Source organism: Culex pipiens, chromosome 3 (assembly GCF_016801865.2).
Source record: "Culex pipiens pallens isolate TS chromosome 3, TS_CPP_V2, whole genome shotgun sequence".
NCBI lineage: Eukaryota > Metazoa > Arthropoda > Insecta > Diptera > Culicidae > Culex > Culex pipiens.
This window is the reverse complement of record NC_068939.1, coordinates 9066899-9089612: the sequence shown is the minus strand read 5'-3', so window position 1 is coordinate 9089612 and position 22714 is coordinate 9066899. Positions and strand designations below refer to the sequence as shown.

General features: G+C 39.3%; 1 protein-coding gene across 2 annotated transcripts in view; it reads right to left on the bottom strand.

Annotated features, from left to right (window-relative positions):
- LOC120427524 (transcriptional coactivator yorkie) overlaps nucleotides 1–22714 on the bottom strand; it is a 43409-nt gene that overhangs the window by 5134 nt on the left and 15561 nt on the right. For both annotated transcript variants that reach the window (XM_039592401.2, XM_039592394.2), the window contains exon 2: nucleotides 7097–7296. In XM_039592401.2, the coding sequence (XP_039448335.1) occupies nucleotides 7097–7296 (200 nt within the window). The remainder of the gene's footprint in view (nucleotides 1–7096; nucleotides 7297–22714) is intronic.

Here is a 22714-nt window from a genome sequence, read left to right as displayed (position 1 = left end):
GGAAAAAACTCGCGACGATCATCGCAGTGTGCGAGAGGGATCAGAATTTTTCACGGCTGTGTTGATGATCGTGCTCGTTTGGCTGTGTAGTGGTGATCTCTCGAGTTAGATTCCTTCTTGTTGCTTGGAAAGTTTTCTTTACATGAATAATTTACTTTACAGTTATAGATTTCTACTGGACAAAAGTTATAAAAAAACGGAGCATTTTTTTTACAGTCTGGGACCGCCCAGATTGCGCAGTTAATCAGTTTTATCAACGCTTCCATCTGTTGCAAACAATGCTATCAGCGACGACTGTTGACAGCAAATCAAGTCAGGTGCCTTCCGCTGGAGGTGCCATTCACTTTTCTTGGAAGTCTGTAGCTAGCTAGCTTAGAGGATGACTCCACACAACTAAAACGACGACCGGTTTGGCGTCTTTTGAGTCGGGTCGAGTAGGGTGGACTGAACCCATGAACTGAGTATTTTTTTAAAGATTGTTTTAATTATCAAAATCAAATTTTGATGTGTAGTTCACAGAAAAAAGTAATGTAAATTTGGAAGCTTTAATTTTGGAAGGTTGAATATTACCTCTTTTATGATGTAATTTTACCTCAAAAAACTGAAAAAGTGACATTACACCAGAAAAGTGTTAAAACACATTTCCAGAGGTAAAATTACACCTTTTTTCTGACATAAAAGATGTACCCCTTCCCAGATGTAATATTACCATGATTTTTTTTTTCTGTGTTGATGAACTATGCAAAAAAAGGTTAAATTAGAAAATTTCCGCACACTACTCGTTTTACCCTTTTTGAACAGCACTGACACAAAAACCAAGTTATCGGTGCTGACGACGACCTGCAATTAACACCGTTCTGTTGTTTCAGTTGCTTCAAGATCCGACTAGAACTAGACGGAGGGTGATTGATGGAAATAAACAAGTAATTAAAACAAAATCGTGGGAATCCAAATTTTCCATGATTTAGACGTTCTTGACTAATTTGAAAAAAAATTCGATTATTCGATGTTTTAAATTTTTGTTGGAAAATCTAACTTTGGATACTATTATCCAAAGTGTTTTGAAACATTCGGATAATCAAGCTTTAGATATTCAAAACTTCAGATAATCGAATAACTAAGTCTGGACTGTAACTAAAAATTCAAATTTCTAAACAAAAATCTTAGTTTTCATTTGAAAAAAATCTAGATTCTTCCCTTTTTCTAATTTTCAAGTAAAGCACACTTCCGGTGCCGGATGACGAAACCGATTCGAGCGGTTTACAACAAACGGACGCCACCCGCAGCACCGATAAGACACACTGAGCGAATCGTTACTCATCGGCAGTGGTGTCACGGTTCGCTCACTCGAATCGTGGTTCAAACGATACGCCATGACGCTCAAGTGTGGTTCGCTCATGATTGCGAACCAAGCACGAGCGAACCACGATCCGAACGCCTGCCGTGGTTCGCATGAACCCTTGCTCTCTCATCGCGAATGAGAGTGAGAGGGACCATCAATGAGCGGTTCGCAAGAAGAGCTAAAAAACAGCACTCAGAGAAAAACATTTCATGATTTTGACAACAGAAGGTGACTATGGAGGGCTACAGAGCATGGCTTCAACAACTCATTGGGATCCTGGGTCTTCCAATGACTCCCTGGATTTATTATCCCTGGATTTATTATCGTAACAAGCAAGAGGTCTGCGGTTTATGACTGCAGATCATACCCGCATAGCTCCAGTGAGTATGGTAGACTTTTTTATATTATGTTGTTATGTCCTGGGTCAACAGAGGACTCCCTGGTTCCTTGGGGACCATCCACAAACGTGGACACTTTTTTGGAAATGTCAACACCCCCCTCCCCTCGTGGACAATTTCCATTCAAATTAAATCTTTTTTCTATGGAGCGTGGTTAATCGCCATAGCCCCCCCCCCCCCTCTTCACCCCAAGGTTTCCACGTAGTTTATGGATGGTCCCTTGATAACTTTATCGTTAACAAATTTGAACAATTTTGTGGGAGTGAAGAATAAAAACAAATAAGTTTTTCTATCAGTGCCTACATTCTCCGCTGGCGAACCGTTCGCTGAACGCTCTCTTTACTCCGTTCAGAGCGGAGCGGCAAGTGAGCAGAGAAATGATGATCGAAATTTTGGTTCGCGAACCGTTCAAACCCGCCGCTCTGAGCGTTCGATAAGCGCTCACCCGATAGGTTCGTCGATTGAGTGGCTATGATACGCTCAAAAGCGAACCGTGACACCACTGCTCATCGGTCAATCGCGAGCTCGGTGGGGCAAGCTGATCATATCAACGACGAGCGCCAAGTTTTGTTTGTTTATTAGAAAGACTCTTTGGGGCGGCTATCGCGCGTAGTCGTCGTCGTCGTCGTCGGTTTCGAAAAGAATAACATCAACATTGACGACGTTGCATCTAAAATACTATACGGTGGCAAGTCCCGGGGCGGTCTTTCATTCATGAAAGTTTATTATCAACGAACATTATTGGAAACTTGGAAGAGGAAGAAGAGAGGATTTGGGCTGGAATCGGTCTTCTTACTATATTGTGTATACTAAATGCTTCGGGGCCATCGGCAGCCCCAAACGTAAAATTTTGTTTGACGACCGAATCGGAATCACTGTCAAAAAGCAAACAAATTGAACTCCATTCATAAATGGGGGACGCAGTGCCGATGTAGTAAACATTTATACATTTTAGGCGTAGGGTTATGGTGTAGTGATGGTTTATGCTATTAAGCGTAATATGCTGCGTTGCAAATTGATGGTATTTAAATTGTTCAATGTTTTCTTGGAGTCAAACATATTTTCTCAGGCTATAAATAGTTTTTTTTTTATTATAACCCTCAACTCCTTCCTCAACTTTCCAGATTTCAAACATTCGATCATTCCAAGTGTGTAAGGGACTTCGGATAATCGAATCTTGAATAAAAAATCTTGAATTTTTGTCGTGTTTTTTTTTATTTTCTTAGTTTGAACATCAATGGTTTTGGCCGTGATTTGGCTAAATTTTCATCGTTTTGGTCAATAGTGTCAATTTCGTATTTTTTTGTAATTTTTACGTTTTTGTTATATTTGTCATTTTTGTACTTTTGGCTTTTTTGTCACCTTTTTTAAAAAAAAATCATGTATGTCATTTTAGTTTTTTTTAAACTTTTTGTGATTTTTTGTTTCTTGTCAGTTTGGTATTTTTTGCCATTTTTGTTAGTTCTTTCATTTTTGTCAGTTTAGTCAATTTTGTCGATCTTGTAATTTTTTTTCAATTTTGTCATTTTTGTCGTTTTTGTCCTTTTAGTCGTTTTTGTCAGTTTTGTAATTTTTGTCAGTTTTGTAATTTTTGTAGTTTTTGTAATTTTTGTCATTTTTGTCATTTTTGTCATTTTTGTCATTTTTGTCATTTTTGTCATTTTTGTCATTTTTGTCATTTTTGTCATTTTTGTCATTTTTGTCATTTTTGTCATTTTTGTCATTTTTGTAATTTTTGTAATTTTTGTCATTTTTGTCATTTTTGTTTTTTTTGTCATTAGTGTCATTTTTGTAATTTGTTGTATTTTTTGTCATTTTTATTATTTAATGTATTTTGGATATTTTTGCAATTTTTGTCAGTTTTGTCATTTTGGTAATTTTTGTCATATGTTTCAAATCGACAACTTGAATAATTTTTTTTGTTCAATTTGGTAAAAAATGTATTTTTTTCATCTGTGTTTTTTTTTAAATTTCATTATATATAAGTTTTGTAAGTTTATCTGTACTGTTTTTGATGTAGAAGCAAATGAAACTTTATCCCCCCTTTATAAGGCTGTATCAATTTTAATTTAAAGGTTCTCTAAAATTGGCCCGAAAAATTAAGGGGAAAAACATATATTTCAAACATGTTCAAAATTTCAATTGAAATTAAGTGCAATCAACTGAAATCAATTTGCATTCCCACGTTTATAAATTTTTTTAGCGTGTTTGGTTTGATTCAAAAATCTTTTGAATTTTGTAGAATTTTTAATGTACAAATCTGCAAAAAGTTTTTTTTTCGCAAAATAAATTCGACGGATCCCACCTTTTATTTTTTGAAGCTGATGTTAAAATTCTGGCTTGTAATTTCAAATATTATTTTTCCCCGTATGTGGGACAAAGGTACGAAATACGCGGGGCAAAGAGAATTTGGCTTATTTAATGTGTAAAAGTTAACTTTTCATCTAGTTATCAACTGGGAGTTGTTTTTGACCCCAAATAAAGAAATAATATGGTAAATTGATTTATTTCAACAAAGAAGTACTCATATAACTAAAGTTTAATTTTTGCATAAGTTTGCCGATTTTGGCAGAAATTCTATTTTTCAGTGATTTTGAATCAATGCTATCAGAAATAAAAGTTAATCAATGTGTTTGGTTGTTTTTTCATACAAAAATGTATGGAAACTTTAGTGTGACCCAGGAAATTTCTTTTTGGAAAAACAGGTGATAAATAATAAGAGGAAGAGGAATTTCAAAAAATCTTTCATGGTTAGAAAGGTATTTAGCTAGGCGAAACACTAGTTAATTGGTTTCAAAGAGTACATGAACTTGAAGCTTTGTAAACCTTATGTTGTAAACCTTTTCTTTTTTTTGTAAACACATAAAATTGACCCTAAAATAAGTCGAAACCCCGAATATGAGCTTTTAAGGTTAAAAATTAAGTATCATTTTTAAATTTTTTGCTTGTTTTCACATTTTTTATCATACAATAAAATCGTCAGGTTTTGAGTTGCAACAAAATTGAAAAAGTATAATTTGGTACAAAAGTAGAGAGTTAAGTTAAGGGGTTACATTAAGGGGAATTGGAAAAAAATGTCAAATTTTTGTCTGGATATTCAGGTTTTGATGTGAAAATAGATAAACAACGATAAAAAAAAACAAAAATCAAATATTAAGCATATATACAGGGTTTTTTTTAGAAAAGGTCCTATAAGCTTTTGTGTTTTCATATGTTTATAGGACCTATTGAATCTAGACATCAGCATTAATTTGACTTATAAAGGAAATTTGTAAAAAATACCGATCCGTAAATTGTCTAGCGCTTTTTTTTATCAAATTTTATATATTTTTGAAAAGACTACGTATATTTATAATATTAAATTTAAAAAATAATATCATTTTAAATTATTTTTTAATGAACGAATGTATCGAATTAAGACAGCTGTTAAGTAAATTTTTGCATAATGTTTTTATTTTTTTCATTGATTTCGATTAAAACAGGAACAGAACAAAGCAATTAATACATCGATCTCAAAATTAATTGCTCTGAAACCTCCTGTACCTATTTAAACTGTAGTCCCGATTTTTCCTAGTGGCGGTAATGACCTTAAGATAATTTGTAAAATATTTTTTATATAAAACATGAATGTCTAAACTTATCTAAAATTTAACTGTTATAATTTTATTTGTTGTCTTTTTATTTGTTATTTTAGACATTTAAAAAGATTTTCTTTTTTTGCTTTTCTAGTCATGACATATAAAAAAAAGGTATTTATAAGAGACTTATTTAATTTGAATCACATTGGATTAGATATAAGATAAGAAACCAAAGCACAACAAAGAACAAAATAAAATATTTCAAGCTATCTAAAAACTGCCATCGTTGTTTAGATTGAGGTGTTTAATGAATGAATAGTATTGAACTAATTCTATGATTTTAAGCTTGAAAACATGCAAATATAATGAAAACATAGATTTTATTACTATTTTAAAAAAATCCCGGGATCCCGGGAATTCCCGGGATTTCCAAAATATTTTTCCCGTTTCCCGGGAAATTCAAAACCCGGGAAAATTGGACGCCCTAGATGGACCAAATTGGCTGAAATTCGGGTTGAAGACACTCTAGACATATCCCGGGTGCATGACGAAGCCCGATTTTGAAATTTTGCTTTTTTAAAAAATACAAAAATCAAAAACTGACGATTTTTTATATGAAAAACACAAAAATATTTTTATCATTTTTAAAAAAAAGTTTTTTGAAAATCGGCCTTCGTCATGCACACAGGACTGTTTTAACGAGTCTTCACCGAAATTTTGAGCCGATTTGGTCAAGGCAGTGTTGAGATATCGTGGCACCCGTTTCTTGGAACTGCTAACTTCAAATAGCTTTATCTCGGCAATGATACAACCAAATGTCTTCAAATTTGTTTTGATGTTAGATGAAAATGTATATTTTAATACCCTGAAAACAGATTTTAAATAAAATTAAATGTGTGCTCACACCAACCTCTGACTTTTTTGTCGATTTACATGTATGTAACCCCTTAAAAACATGGCCAAAGTTGACCTAATAAAAGAAACATAAAAAAATGGTAAATTCAAATAAAAGAATGAAACAAGTAAAATCATTAAACCAATAAAATGCTTAAAGATTCAAAATTGGCTTAAAAATTCAATGATCTTTGGATTAATGCTAAAAAATGATACTTCTAAAAACAAAATCCGTGATTTTTACCAACGTAAAAAAAAACAGAGGAAAAAGAAAATGGCATAAATAAATAAGAAGTTTTTTATGGTTATTTGAAACGATTTTTGCTTTGAAAATAATTCTTTCATTCTTGGTGCATATGCTTGCACAACGAGGGTGATCTTTGGACTTCCTGTGATAAAGCAGAGGAAGTTTTCTCGCACAGTGATTCACATTCTTCGTACGATTTGATTCATTCACAAGGGCTACAAAAACTCTTGCGTTAGTTTCATAATTTACGTCAGTTTTACTATCCAACAAAAGAGTGCGATAGCAAAATTGTCGGAAATTCCTGCAAACAAAGATGTGTGTACTATAAAATGTACGTAATTTATGACGACTTTCCGAGCTCTTTCCCATGCCAGTGATAAAATTGGTGGTTTGTGTGTTGTGTTGTGTAGATTGTTAGGCGTGCTAATTTTAGTTGTGTACTAATTATAGAACGTTCTGTTAAATGATTAAGGACACTTAAACATAATCCAAGTTAGTCACAATGCCGGGCCAACAGCGCTTAGATACCGATGGAGGTTGATTGATCGAAGAAGGGTTTTTCCCCAGCCCCCGTTTGCGACCATCGAAATTTATGACCGCGGGAAATTCCAGCCTTTTTTTACGAAAGGGCACTTACCGCTGTTGTTGTTGTTGTTGTTATTGTTGTTGGTCGTATTGCTGTTGTTACTGGGTGGCGTTGGTGACGAGATGGTGGGACTGAGCAGGGTTTGCGAACCGGTGTTGAACAGGGTCTCCACGCTGGACTGCTGCTGGAATAGGCTCTCCTGCATGGCCGTGATACGCGGGTCCTCCCACGTGGTGGTTCGCGTGTTGTGGCTGGAGAGAGAGGGAGAGAGAAAATGGGAGTTTAGTCCTGGGAGCGGTAACCAAGGGAACCCAAGGGCGGTAAACAAAAGTGACTTAGCCAACCTGGGATATCCCCGTGATGGAGCTCACCCCGCGGGTGATGAGTGGGGCTTGTTTTTGTTTAGTTCTTTTCCAAGAAATCGACGTTATCGCACGGACTGTAACGACACGTGCTGATAACGCGTCACGGCGAATGAGTGCATTTCAGAGAATAAACGTTGTATCTTGCGATTTGTCCATTGATGGATTACCTGGCCCAGTAACGGCATGTTATTGTTGTTATTTAAAGTACACATGAGCAGAACATTGAGTTTGAAGATAACAAAAGGGGTGTGATTTCCGTCGAAGGATTTTATGTCACTCCTGTATAGACAAATCCAGCGAAAGCTCAACGCTGCTTTTTGAAGGTGAGAGATTTGACAGGTCTCATACTAAATGTCTCGATTTTCATACTTTTTGTTAATTTTCTTTTAAAATAAAATACTTAACATATGAAAACAATATATTTTTGGTGCCAAAAATTCCTGCTGAATCGAATGGTGTACTTATCTCGATAGCAAATTTTTCGAACAGTTTTTATTTTAATACTATTCTAGACACATTTTGTGAACTTAATCAATCAATAATTTTATCATAAATAATCATTTTATTGCTTAAAAATGGAGTTTTCCTGAGCTCCCATATTCAAATACATGGAAGCTGTCATTTCTAACACCATTGGCCACCTAGCGGCTATTTCAAACTGGATTTGTCTATAAGTTAGGAAAAAAAATCTGATAATGACTCCGTTACTAACGCTTTTTAAATCTCTTAACGGAAGACTTTTTTAACTGCAAAAACCATCCAACACCATGCCAAACTTATTTGGTATTATTGTGGAAAGTTTCCCTCATCCCCTTAAAAAAAAGTGGAGTATCAACTCTTCTGTCATGGTCATGGCTACTGTCATGGTAGAAAAATTTGAAATAACATGACAAAATCTAGTGTGCCATTTGCTTGAATTACTGAAGATAGCATAGACTGATGTTTTCGAGGGATCAATATAGAACAAAAATTACGATCAATTTCCATCGCAAGCGATCGCCTAAAACTTGCGTTAGCTTTTGGTTGCGAATGTTTGTAACGCGTTCTAGCCACGACGCCGCTCCGTCGTCGTGGACACATACATGTATGTTAGGGTGGTCCAAATCCGGATATCCCTCGGTGCTATCCCGTTTAATCAAACATTAACCCATACCTACATAGGTTAAATTTCAAATTAGTATGACAAAAATCGACAAAATGTATAGAGAAAAGCAGGGGTAGCACCGTCGGGTACCCGGATTTGGACCACCCTAAAGTATACCCAAGGTCACACAGCGGCGCGCGCAGATTTGCCTGTGTATCTGCCTAATTTTGTTTGGGTGTGCGGCTTTCGAACAAACGCGCACAGCCAAGCGTGTAGAAATGAGCATGGGAGCAAAAAACTTCGCGGGTAACTTATTTTACTTTTATGACAACTTCCTGTTTTAAATATTTATAACTTTGGGAGACCGCGAGCGTGCGATCGCGGTCATCGGTGCGGTCGATCGGGCGTCGAACGTCGCGCGGAGTGGGTCAGTAAGCCTGCTGGGAACCATTTGGGTCAGGTTTGGAAGTGAGCTCTCAACCAGCTTCGGCTTTGGATTCATAGTCACTTTTGAAAGGGAAAGTGGAAGCTTCCATTTGAACGACTTCGGCTCCGGCTCTCCTGAAGATCCAACTCCATTGACTCCGACTTCAAAGTTGTTGATAATTGGCTGACTTCTTAAGATTTAGCAACTGCGACTCCGGATTCTCAGATCTCCAAAAAGATCGGTCTCCATCGATTCCGTCTTCAACATCAACTTTGTTGTTACAACGTCACCTGTAACATTACATTGGCTGATGCACGATGTGATTTGTTTACCTTTCTTCGGCACCCTCAGCAAACGTCAAACCATACAAAATTGCTGCCGGATCTTTTAAGGGAGAGATCCGGAAAAAGATCCGGCAGCAATTTGTGTTGATTTGACGTTTGCTGAGGGTGCCGAATAGTTTGGTTATGTTACTTCTTGCAAAAGGCAATACGTATTTTTTTGTCTTAAAAAAACCCCGATAAACACATAAACTTCCGCCCAAGTTGATCGGTCCCGCGCCTATCTACAAGTGCGTGAGCTGCACAATAGTTTCGGAACAACACGCTCCTCAAACCACAAAGCGGGATAACCGCGGTGCTGGAACGTGCTGAAACAGGTGACCTGTGGTGTAAACAAGCGCTGACGTCACGCCAAACACACCCAAGAGTCCTGTTTTGGTGGTGGAGCCACGCCGACTGCGAAGCTCGCTTATCTGAACGACCTTGAGCAGGTCTCGCCTCGCCGAAATCTATAACGGAACACGGCTGTCGCAGGAGAGATTTGGGCGACCTCGTCGGTTATTCCAAATGATTGACAGGTAGCTACCTATCGCATTTGATTGGGATGGAAACAATGCAAAATATAGCGAAGGTAAGCAACTGTCAAAGTCAAACGCAGACTGAAGTCAATGAAGTACATCAGAATTAGATTTCGCTTTCTAGATCTTGACGTCGCAATTAAAAATCAGTTCATTCAAGCGCAAACTGGTTGAATTTCCATGATTTTTCCCTATAATATAAAGCGCCCAAGTTAGAACGCTTAGCCTGCTTTGGTGTTGGCCAAATGTCGGCCGTCGGTAGTGTTAGTGTCCGCGACTCGTACTGCTCGTGGGAAGGCAAAGTTTATTTTTGGAAGGTGCAGAAAAACCGGCGACGGACGGCGGAAAAACAGAACGTGTGTGTGTGTTGATGCGTGCGTGCGCGTGGATTAGAGCGCGAAAACTTATTTACTTATTTTATTTCATTTTCGCGCTTGCGAGCGCTGCTGTTTTTGTTTTGTTCGCTTTTCCTGCTTTCCGCGCCGCTTTGATTTTTTTGGGTTCGGGGTGTTTGTGATGGACCGACGACGGCGACGACTGACGCAAGTTTCATCAAACTTTGTGGGTGAAATCGGCCCACCAGAATTGACGTCGGGTGCGTAAGTTTTGCTGCTAAGATTTGCCGATATGCGCGGTGGGCTACTTTTTTATTCATGGTTGTCATGGTATCGTGAATAATTTGAATAATGACTTGACACTGTCAAGTTGACAGTGACATTTCTAAAATGAGGCGTTACGCTCTCTGGAACCAAAATCATTGTTACGATCTTTCAAAGGAGATTTTTAGATTGAAACAAAACGTACAAATTGTCTAAATAAATTTTCATAAAAATTTTGTTCCAGAGAAATTGAAGAGTTACAGAACGTAACGCCTTCACCGAGCCCTGAGGACAACGATCGAACGTGTCAATTTCGCAACTTCACACGAGCATCACTCGGATCAGGTGTACCGTCCATCCACCACTCTCTATACGTGCCCTTCGGCTCGAGGTGAAGAAGACTTCAGCAGGGAAGCCTTACATGCAGCATCGACTTCAAGTCGGCACCCAACAATGGAACCATTTCTTGGAGGCAAGAAACCACCAAAGAACCGGATTCTGTGTACGCCTGCATCATCGGTCAACCCCAGAGAGAGAGGGGAAAAGAATCTTTCTTCGTTTCGTTTCTTCCCAGATTTGGATTTCTCGGAATCGAAATCGATCAAAGAGTGGATAATAAATTACACTCTCTGGTGCTGCTGACGTTGCCTGATGATGCGATGAGACGCCGACGAGGGTTAATGCCGCGGCAGCTTCTTGTTGTGCCATGACTTGAACGTTCAGCTGGATGCTGGTTTCGGTTCGATTAGGATCTATTGTTTGGCTCTCCGTGGGGAGGAGATGGTTGTGGTGCAGCAGAAGGGTATACGAGAAGGCCAAGACCCGATCCTCAATCATGCGATGTGATGGTATAGAGAGCATGTAAACGGAATAACCTTTTCCGAACGACCGCGAGCGCGAGAGGAGGGTGCGACGTGACGAAGACCGCGCCGCGACAGAAGTCAGGGAAAGTCAGCGAATCTGTTCTGTGCGGCTTCACCTATACAGCGATACGGATCTTTCGTGAATGAACCGCGCACATCGAAAAAAAAAATCGGCAAGCTTTCCAGATGTGAGATCGGAATATAGACACGACCTCGCTGGCCCGAAAACAACCCGAAAAACCGACGCAATTTCGTGAGAAATCCCAACGCCATCAACTCCCACCTCGCAGGGAAGAATCGTCGGTCGGGCCGGAATAATAAAAAACATCAACCCCAAATCAAGATTTTGCAGACAAAACAGACAAAGCTGGTGAACCTTCCCAGAAAAAAAACATAGAGGAAGGTACCGGGACAACCCCGAAAGAATGGAAAACGAAAGTGGCCAGTTTGCACAATGGACCGCAGGGATTTTCATTGAGGATTTGCCGAGATCTTCGGCGAAATGTACAAGTGGGCTCTCCGTGTGTGATGCAAAGTTTTGTGTGATCCTTTTCCCACCGACGACTTCATGGGAAGTCGTTCGGGAAACTACAACTCAACAAGGCAGGCGCCGTTAATGATTCTGCACAATTTCTCACGGTAATCCTAACGCTACCTGAAAACGTCGCCAAATGTGAGTGGCGCCCGTCTATCTCGGCATCGAGTGCAAATACGGGATTCTATTTTCGGGCACCCCCTCACCATACACAAACCGCGCCGGTCCAAGTCGGCGGCGACCGGCTTGAGTCATTTGTCACAGATATTCCACAAACAGACCAACAACAATCAGAGGCGTTATTTTTTCCTATGGGGGACGAGGGCGCTAACACTTCTGTCACACAGGAGGGACGACACTGACGCGCAGCGGCTTGTTTTGACTGAACATTTCCGCTTCGCACACAGTGACGCGCATGCGTCAACCGCGTCGCTGTTCTGATTTTGTTGTGATTTCTTCGGAGAGGTGTGTGCGCGCACACTTCTCGCGTCGTCTTTTGGCGTGCGAGCGCTCTCGAAGAAAAATACACTCTATTTTTATTTACGATTTGTCATACGAGTGGCGCCTTCAGATTTCAACATGTAATTTTATTTATTTTTTCGTTGACACGATAGCCGGTCATCCGCCGCTGCTCCCAGCGATTTTCAATGGGGGTAATTTATTTCCCTGCTTGTAGTTGGGTAGTAGGTACCGCTGGGGAATTAATCCCGACCGCCCGGATTCGATCGGCTCCATCGGTCATCATCCCCCGCCCATGTCAGGGTGGCGTTTCAAAAGTGACGTTTACGAGCGCGGCGCGGATGACAACGTGCACCTTTCGCGCGATGGAAGTAGGCGGCGTTGCGTTTGTTATTGCGCACTCTCTTCATAAAACTGCGGTGCGAAGCCGTTGATGCGCGAGCAGATGTTAACATGTCGTGCTGACGGCCGGCGCGCGGTGTAGAGCTCTAACCTGCAGGACCGCCGCCGTACAAGTTGGCTAATGTTTTTGTCTGGGTTATTTTTGATGTGGCGCTGTACGCGCCGAAATGATGTCTGCTGATGTCCTTTGCGACGCCGTTGACCGAGAAGTGCGGGAACCTCGCTCGAACGAGTCATCGGCGTACTTCTCAGAAAATTTGTGATCACTTTTTGATCTTAACTGAAAAAAAGTCAGTTTGAATAGCTGACCGATCCACCATCACCTGCAGATGGCGCTTTCTCACCGTTGATGATCGCAGTTTGATTTATTTTTGTTTTTGCAGCTTCCGCCAGCGTGCGCCGCCCAAAGTCTTAGCCGACACCGAAAAAAGGTGAGTCAGTTCGTTTTGCTAGTCTGCACAAGTTGGTGCCAAATTTGGCTCATGGCGTTTCTCATGCTCGCGACGTGTTGGCCGTACTTAACCCTACACACCGGTAGATCTCGGATCGTAGTTGGACATCATTCAGCGACTTTCAAGTGAGGCTGTTCGTGCCCGATTCAAATTCTGGCAGAAATTGCCAATGGCAATGGTCACAACGCTTGTTTAGAGTGTATCCTAGACCTTATATACCTTCCCAAAAACCTTCCAACTCTAAGCGAAACTTAACGGGGGATACCTTGGAGATTTTCCCTTATCCCCTTAAAAAAGTGGAGCATCAACACTTCCATATCTCTTTCCTTGTCCCAGGTGCGCGGTAGAGATGTTAGCGGCCGGTAATGGATGGCTGTCTTGGCAGGGTGGCCAACTCGAGAAAAAGGGAAACCGGGAAAAAAACTGGGAATATGATTCCACCGGGAAAACCCGATAATTGGGTCCTACAATTAAGCTTAAATTGGTGATATTATTGTTTACAACAATGAAGCCAAAGGACAAAAAAAAATAAAAAAAATTATTGCATACCATGGAATCAACAATTCAATGAATGACTGTTTCAAGATGTGTTTTACACCAGTCCAGTTATTTTCATTTCATTTAATTAAAAAAAAAATCCAAAGGAATACAAATACACTATTAGCGGTACTGAACATTGAATATGTACTTACTAATATTTAAAAAAAAATGTATTTTAATTTTTCCAGTTGTTTTCTTTTTTGACTTTCGCGTTAAATGCGTTTTCATTATTTTTTCTAACTTTATAGTAAAAGTTCTGATATCTTGGAAACAAATAATTTCAGAGTGTGTCAAGCTTACTCATAACTTCTACAAAAAAACTATTTTTTTCTAAATCATTCACTTTGAGGTGAACATAAGATGAAAACAAAAATGGAGTTCTTGAAGATTTTAAATAAGATTTTTCATCTGAAACTTAAGTTAATTTTTTCAATTTGGGCGTTTTTCGGAAAATCAAGATTTTTTTTCAAAAAATCGCAGAATTTCCTTATGTTTTAAGTCAAAAGAAAGCAAATTTAAGTAATTAAAAACATCCATAAAATATAATTTTGCACAATATCGTATTCACATAAAAAAATGAAAAAACGGAACACTACTTTTAGACTATTTTTTTCCAATAAAAACCTACAGTTTTGCCGAAGAAGGGTAATTCTCCGCCAACTCACACAGCAGTTGCCCCGACCCCTCTTCGATTTGCGTGAAACTTTGTCCTAAAGGGTAACTTTTGTCCCTGATCACGAATCCGAGGTTTGTTTTTTGATATCTCGTGACGGAGGGGCGGTACGACCCCTTCCATTTTTGAACATGCGAAAAAAGAGGTGTTTTTCAATAATTTGCAGCCTGAAACGATGATGAGATAGAAATTTGGTGTCAAAAGGACTTTTATGTAAAATTAGACGCCCGATTTGATGGCGTACTCAGAATTCCGAAAAAACGTATTTTTCATCGAAAAAAACACTAAAAAAGTTTTAAAAATTCTCCCATTTTCCGTTACTCGACTGTACAAATTTTTGTAACATGTCATTTTATGGGAAATTTAATGTACTTTTCGAATCTACATTGACCCAGAAGGGTCATTTTTTCATTTAGAACAAAAATTTTCATTTTAAAGTTTCGTGTTTTTTCTAACTTTGCAGGGTTATTTTTTAGAGTGTAACAATGTTCTACAAAGCTGTAGAGCAGACAATTACAAAAATTTTGATATATAGACATAAGGAGTTTGCTTATAAACATCACGAGTTATCGCGATTTTACGAAAAAAAGTTTTGAAAAAGTTGGTCGTCGTCGATCATGGCCGTTCATGGTCACCCGCGACAGACACGGACGACGAAACAAAGAGAAACGCAAAAAGTAACTTTTTTAAAACTTTTTTTCGTAAAATCGCGATAACTCGTGATGTTTATAAGCAAACCCCTTATATCTATATTAGGGTGGGTGCGTTTTTCAAAAAGTTCTCGGATCAAGTTTTAGTATGGTTCCCCTTGTAGGGCATGCCCATAGGGACTTTCATGCCAAATATCAGCTCATTTGGTTGTAAACTGGCTGCGCGCATCAGGGTTAAAGTTTACATGGAAATTACTATGGGAAATTGGAGCTTTTTGTTCAAACGCTCCTACAGGTCTGGGAAAATCACGCGCCAACTTCTGGTATGATCAGGCCTATGGGGAATGGTCTGGAGAACACTTTTCCCGAAGAGAGCATATGGATTCGTTGTCCCTAGACCTGGCGCATCGGCAAACAATCCGATGTCTCCGGAATCAACGGTTTTCCCTCAAAAAGCATAAAATTTTCCTTAGCATGCTATGAAAGCTCGATGAACACCGCGACGCCATACGTCAGGCAGCTACCACGTGGTTGAAATATTTGCAAAAAAATACAAATTTGCTATGCAAAGATTCTGAATTCGACTAAATAATATCAGGATTACTCGAAATGATCATTTTCTAGTTAAAAGAAGGTTTGCAATTGAATATTCCAGCCGTTTCTCAAGCATTGGAAAGAAGAACCCTTCAAATTTTAGAAAATTTATGGGTTGGAAGTTTTACTTGTTTTATGTGACTTTGCCAATGTCATTTTTTTAGGGGTCAATTTTGGCTGTGTTTTTTACTAACATTCCCTATACTGTCGCTCGAAGCTAGTCCGTCCCATATGTAATTTCGTCAATTTTGAGGTAATGATGCAGTTTGGTTCAAAATCATGTAAACTATCAGAAAAACCAATAAAATGTAGTACTTTGTTCTAGAAAGCCGGAGAAAATCCACTTTTTCGTGAAATTCTAACACGTAGCCTTATGGGCGGGACAACTTTGACACGCGATTTTCTCGGATTGCTATTTTTACATATGGGACGGACATGATTAGAGCGGCAGTATATTTTAAGTTTTTCGTAGAACAAAAGTTGCTCAAAATGGGAAAAATAAAAAATTTCAAAAAAAAATTTGGGCAGTAGAGGGTTAACTTTGGCTAAAATAAAACAGGAAAAACAAAAAACAAGAGAAGTAAAGATTATTGTAGAACAAATGTTTCTCAAAATGACATCCTGAACACGGGAAAAATAAAAATCATCGAAAAAAATTGGCCATTAGAGGGTTAACTAAACTACCCTAAAGTGACATAAACTTTTGAAAATATTTGCGCCTAACCGAAGTCCTATACAGACCTTTGAAAAATCGAACATAGGATAATGAGTCTGGACTGTAATGCAAAGATGTGATAATTAAGGACTTAACCATTTCTGTTACACTGAATTTCCCTGAGTTAGATATAATACATAGAATATCTGAAAAATAATCTCAACCCAAGTCGTCATTCAGACCCAACCGGACGGAAACAACATCCTGCCGAGGTCCATTTTTAGTCATGTGCGCGAAATTGATATCGGACTGCCGCGCTCTAAAATGAATCAGAAAGCTAAAAGCTGACCGCGCGGGATGCTGTGCCAAGAATATATGACGGAGAGAGAGGGCAACGAGAGCCAGAGCATCAACGTTGACGTCACGGCAAAACGCTGCGAAGGAGGTTGAAGAACCGACACCCGACGAAGTGACGCAGCCGATTTCCAGTGATCTGCTGTGACTGTGTCACGGTTTGATTGGACGCAAGAGGATATCGGGGAGCGAGATTTTTCGCCATGTCATGTGCGCGATAATCTGACCGTGGCGGATTAATAGGGAAAAGATTAAGTCATGTTCTAGATAGCGGGCATTGGCGACAGCTTGTGGAGATTTATCGCAACTTTTTGGAAAGCAACTTTCGCTTCAGTTACATCATCTTCAACCAGTGCGCTTCCAAAGTCGTTCCAAATGTGCACACAAAAATTGCCAAATTAGAAATTATAATCGCACGCAACTGCTTTGGGTGTACTACGCTCACACGACATCGGGCAATTTGGACTTGGTGACTTGCGCTCTTGCCTTACTACTACTATTCGGCAATGTTTATTTTTATTTCTGCCGGAAAAATTGGCGCATTTAATGACGGGGCTGACTGACGTAGATGACGATAATGATGAGAGATGGAAAGTGCATAATGCTTCAAATCCGAACAACTGCGTCGCAAAGAGATAAAAATCTGTTGGTAGATCAGGTTTCTGTTTTCGAATTTTCGGGCGTTACGAGCTTCTGCTTGTTGGAGTTTAGTATATTGCCGGTATAATTTGATTTGTGATTTGACAAATTTGTTTTGAAATTAAACGTGGTGTAACAAATCCGGCAACGAAATCTTCTCTATATATCCAGAGTTTTTTTTTTTTGAATGGACCAATAAACTATTGTCTTTCATAGATTTATAGGACCTATTCAAAAAAAAACTCTAGATATATAAAAAATATTGACGGTTTTGTTCGAACGCGAATCAGTTCAATACGGAGCGTCGGATCGATGTGCTTTTTGTTGCGTTGGGTTCGTATAAGCCCAAGAAAGGTTCTTACGCTAACTAATTGACACGTTGTCCTCTCTGGAACCGATTCCGGAGCATCGGCACATTGTATGGAGAAAGTTACGTAAAATCAAATTTGGATCACAGGAGGCTGAATAAGCATAAAAGTTAAAAACGCCAACAAACAAAAAAAAGGCTGAACGAAGTTTGTCGGGTTAGGCTTGTTATTGATAAATATTACCTGTATCAAACCTAATTTAATCGATTTTAAAGTGATTTCATGATCTCTTCCACAGTGATGTAAGAAAAACTTGCTCCAAACACATCAATTACCCAGTTGCAGCGACTGCCACATAAAACCAACATTATAAATCAATTATCACTTTCCCACAGTGTGATGGATGCCACTGCTTGGCTCGTAAATCTGTCTTTGGGAAAGTGTGTGCTCTATTAACTGCACACTATTAGTTGCATCTCGCTGCAGGTGATTGCATCGACTCTTGAACAAACTGCACCGTTTTGATTTCTCCCAATGATGACGGTATATGCCACTCTAATTGAGCCTCATTAGTGCAATCTTCTTCAAACCGCGATCATCACGCGGATCAGTGTTGAGGCGTCTTACATAAGTCCGCGGACTATATCGCTAATAACGACCTGCAGGGGTTGCGAAGATCTTCGCCGGGGATCAATGTCCAAGCGCCACCCCTACCGGCGTCCAACAATGTCTAACTGCTCCCATTTAATATTCGTTTGATGGTTGTACAAACTGCGGTGCGAATTGCGCAAAGAAACAAGCACAGCAATTACTCGCTAGGGGTCTGGCTTAGTCATCCGAGAGCGCAAGCGGGCGCGCAAGTCGCGGCCTGTCCCTGGATCTCCCACCTGGTCTGCTAGAGCAGGGCCCACCACCTGACGTACAAGTATTTATGCTGCAGAACGCCGTTTGGACGGCGGACACTCTGCACGGTCGTTGGCGCAGACGCCGCCAAAGTCAGTCGTGAGGAAAATAGTGGCCAGCTTAGTAGCACGGGGCTTCGAATCCGATTGATTGCGCAAATTTTAATTGTAGAACCGTACGCCAGCCGTGCCGGCCAAGAGTCTCTCGTATGGAGTGGCCAGCAGCAGCCGGCTTAGGGACAGTCACTTGGTTTGTTTTTTCAGTGTGCTTTGGCCCGGCAGTGGTTCAGTAGGTAGAGTTACTAACGGTATCGGCACTTTGGATCGAGAGTGCTCGGTGGGATAGAGACTGGTGCCCGCCGAACTAAACATGCGAGTAATTTCTGAAGCATAATTTATCGATTGCCAATTGGACGAGGTCGCCGCAGCATGAACCTGGACGGACGGACAACTGTGAGATGGAGTCCGTTGTGAATTTGTGACTATAAATCTTGATGAATAATTCTTTGAATTAAATATTTATCTAATTTCTGATAATAATTCTTTAAGAAATTCAAAAGATCAACTCTTTTGGAGCTTCCGACTCCAGAGCACTGCATCCGCAAGCCACCCGCGAACACAGGCCAAGGTCGTCCGCGTTGGGGCTTTTCCCCGAGCCGCACATGACACGAATTGACGCAGGCAAGATAACAGCTGTCAACTGTGAAAACATGCCAAGCCGGCGTTCGAGATGTGTCCGACAAGATACACACAGCACAGACTGACTGACTGACTGTGGTGGAAACGCGCCCGTTGTTTGCGCGAGCTGCACACCGAGTCTGTTATCAGAGTCCGGGGCTTGTTTTAGGTTAGGTATACTAGAGTAGTATCCCAAAATGAGTGATGGCGGCGGCCTCAACGACTCCAGCAGATTCCAGCCGGCCTGAGCTCATTTTCCGAAAATAGAGGTGTTGCGATCGTCATCGTCGGACTACTACCCAGAGGCTGGCGTGTTTTTGTGTCCGAGATCCGAGTTCGTACGTGCGTTAATGATTTATTAGAATACCCTCGACGGAGCGCGCGCGCTTGTTCAACGCGTCGAGACGGAAAGTCTGGAGCTGAGATAAGATAAAACCAAAGCTCCACATGTTAATACACACGCGGAGAGCAATTAGAAACTGATGGTGGCCCTGCTATATTTGGAGCGAAAATCTTGTTTTTCCGCAAACGCGCGCGCCAACGAACGCGAGCGCGTTCACTTTGCCAAAGCAATGTAAACAAATCTGGCCAACTCCGCAAGTCTCGGATACAAAACAAGCGGCGCACGTGAGTGACTGGCAGTGTTGCAAATGAGTGATAAAAAAGCTATCAATAGATTATCTCTGCACCAAAAATATCCGAGAGTATAGCGGCCGTCACTATTAGGTTTTACGCCGACTCGATTTGGAGGTTAGAAAGGAGTGCACTGTTTATATGGACTTAGCACAGTTCGATGCGGTCGTCGATTTTGTTCGGGGAAATTAGTCGACAATCGACGAAGACCATGTAAACAGTGCACACGAGCTGTCAAATGACGTCACGGTGTAAAACCTAATAGCTTGTGAGATCTCTTCTTGTGTCTCGTGATTCCCAGCGATGTCATTCTCTCTCTATCACTCCTCCCCTTTTCCTCGACTATGCGCTCTCACCGCTGAGTCTCTCAATATCTCAGAAACTGCAATGAGAGAACGCGAGATGGCGATTAGGAGCCGACCACGCATGACGTCCCGTTAAACTGCGTTTGCGAAATTGGTTTTGTGGCGGCTTTTGTGGTTAAACGTTGTTGCGGTAGAATGATTGTGGAAGCGGGAATGAGAGAGAAAAGGAAAATGTCCATCGCGAGTGGGTAAACACGAAAACGTGTTCGGCTATGTTCGGCGCTGAGAGTTTCAATGAAGAGAGAAGAGCAGTTGTATTTGAGGCATGAATATTCAGGCGGGATAATTGTAGTTGCTGAGAGCTGATATTTTGATATTTTAACAACCCTGGTGACTGGGCTTGCTCGCCCACTGTAATCGAGTCAGGGTAATACAGCCAGAAACTTCTATTTTTTTTTTATCATCAGAAATTTTATCACAAATTTGCAACATTCTTGCACCCCCACTTTTGAGTGGATAACATTTTTAAACTTTTTTTTTATCATCGTTCCCGATGTTGCATTCCACGAATTTAATGATAATTTCAACGTATTATAGTAACACAACATTGTAGACATTCCTGTTTTATCGACACTTGATATAGAATAAGTTTGAACTGCTCTGTTTGAGAGTGGAAATTTACTGAGTGATAAGTTTTTTTGTACATTTCATGTAGATGACCTGTATATTGGCCATATTCGCATAAATTTCCTACACGCAAAAATAGCAAATGCTTTGCTTATGACATTTTTATTATATTATTTGTTCCTTTTGGAACCAAATTCAATCATTCAACTTCTGAATGTCTCAAAACAAGACTGAATTAAATATAGTGAGTTTTACTCGAAAGTACCAAAAACCAGTTTTGACTGTCAAAACTAAAGATCTGATTTTCAGTGTCGAAGAATGAAACCATTGTTTTTGTTTCTTATCTTTCTGAAAACATTGCTTTACAAAACTTCAAATTCAAGACCAACATTTGAAAATTGCAAATTAATATGTTTTAAGCTCCTTAAAGCTCGTGATTTTTACAGTCTGTTTTTTTTTTCAAGCAGATACCTAAATTTCACACCGTTTCATTGTTTTAAATCGAATCAATAGTTTCCAAAATTCGGTAGAAATATTAATTTTCTTTATTTTATTTCTTTGCAAGACTATTTCCCAAAAAATGTTAAAATTGTTTGAGCTGGAAAGTCACCGATATTTTAACAGAATGAATGTATATGGAAAAAGAAACCTGAAAAGATTAATAAAGTTAAAAATGCTGAGAATTTTCTCAGCAATTTAATGAATGTGGAAAAAAGAAGGATACTTTTTTGAATGATCAAAAATACACTTTTTCCAAACAGCATTAAAAAGGTTATGGGTCGAAAACGGTGCACTGACAATGTTGTGAATAATTTCTAAATTGTAAGGTAGAGCAGTCATTAATGAGACACGTGGAACAATGATAAAATAGCTCTCACAAGTCGTAGTTTCAACCAATCAGGCTCATATTTTGGGGAAAGGTGTGTCTACTGGATACACGTCTGCCATAGTAGTGGCTTTGGTTATGGAAGCTCCCTTGCAAAGTTATTCATACATGTTTGATTCTGGGGTGTAAAAGTAAATTATGACTGAAAATTACATTTTCGCTCATAGGCTACCAATAAAACAAAAACTAATATTTCTCCAAATTTCTTTCGTCATTTCATAGGGCATGAGTTGGACTACAATTGCCTTTGATTAGATTTGACCAACATCAAGAATATACCCAGAATCCAGGGCTGTCTCATTGTTCCCCACTCTTTTCAGCCCATGGGTAACAATGAGAAACTTTGATTTTAATTCATGAAACTTTTCAAAATCTAGGGAAATCCTTCAAAACATGAATTGGAAGTGATTTTTGGCATATTTATTGAGTTTTAACTTCATTTAACAAAAAATATAAAGTTATTTGGTATAAATAATTAGATTTTACTAAATTTAAATACTTTTTAGTATAACTTTTTTTAATTAAAGCTTCAAGTTGGCAAAATTGCTTTAAAATGTTCAAGGCAAGTCACCTGCAATGGAACAATACAAAAATATGACGTTTGACTTGAAAAGTATGTTTTTCGTAGAGTGTCTCATTGTTCCCCAGCGGTCTCATTGTTCCTGTCAAGTTCGTCTACAATGAGACAGTTGAGTAGCTCTGGCTGTAGACGTCAGATCGATCTCATATTTTGGTCAAGTTAGAACACATTAAAAGAAAGAAAATGCAACAAAAAGCTCATTAAAACATGCTGATGAAAAAAATACAAAAATCGTTGAAAGTTCAAAACTAAAAGTGTCTCATTGATGACTACCCTACCCTATGTCGACTATGACCGAAGTCGAGAGAAAAAAAACAATATAAGGTAAAAAATATCAAAAAAATACAAAAAATCCAACATTTAAATGAAAAGGTGTCTAGTTTTAAGCTTCCTCTATTTCTATCCCCTTTCCCATGTAATTTTAGTTTTCTTTCTTAATTTTTTCTTACTTTTGGTAACTCTTTAGCCACAAGCAACAATTGTTCCAAAATGAATATGGTTTAACACACAGCTGAAAGGAACTCCAAAACTCTGTTATGTATCTAAAAAAAACTTATTGTATCTTGAATATTCACCAATAAAACCGAATTGAAATTGAAA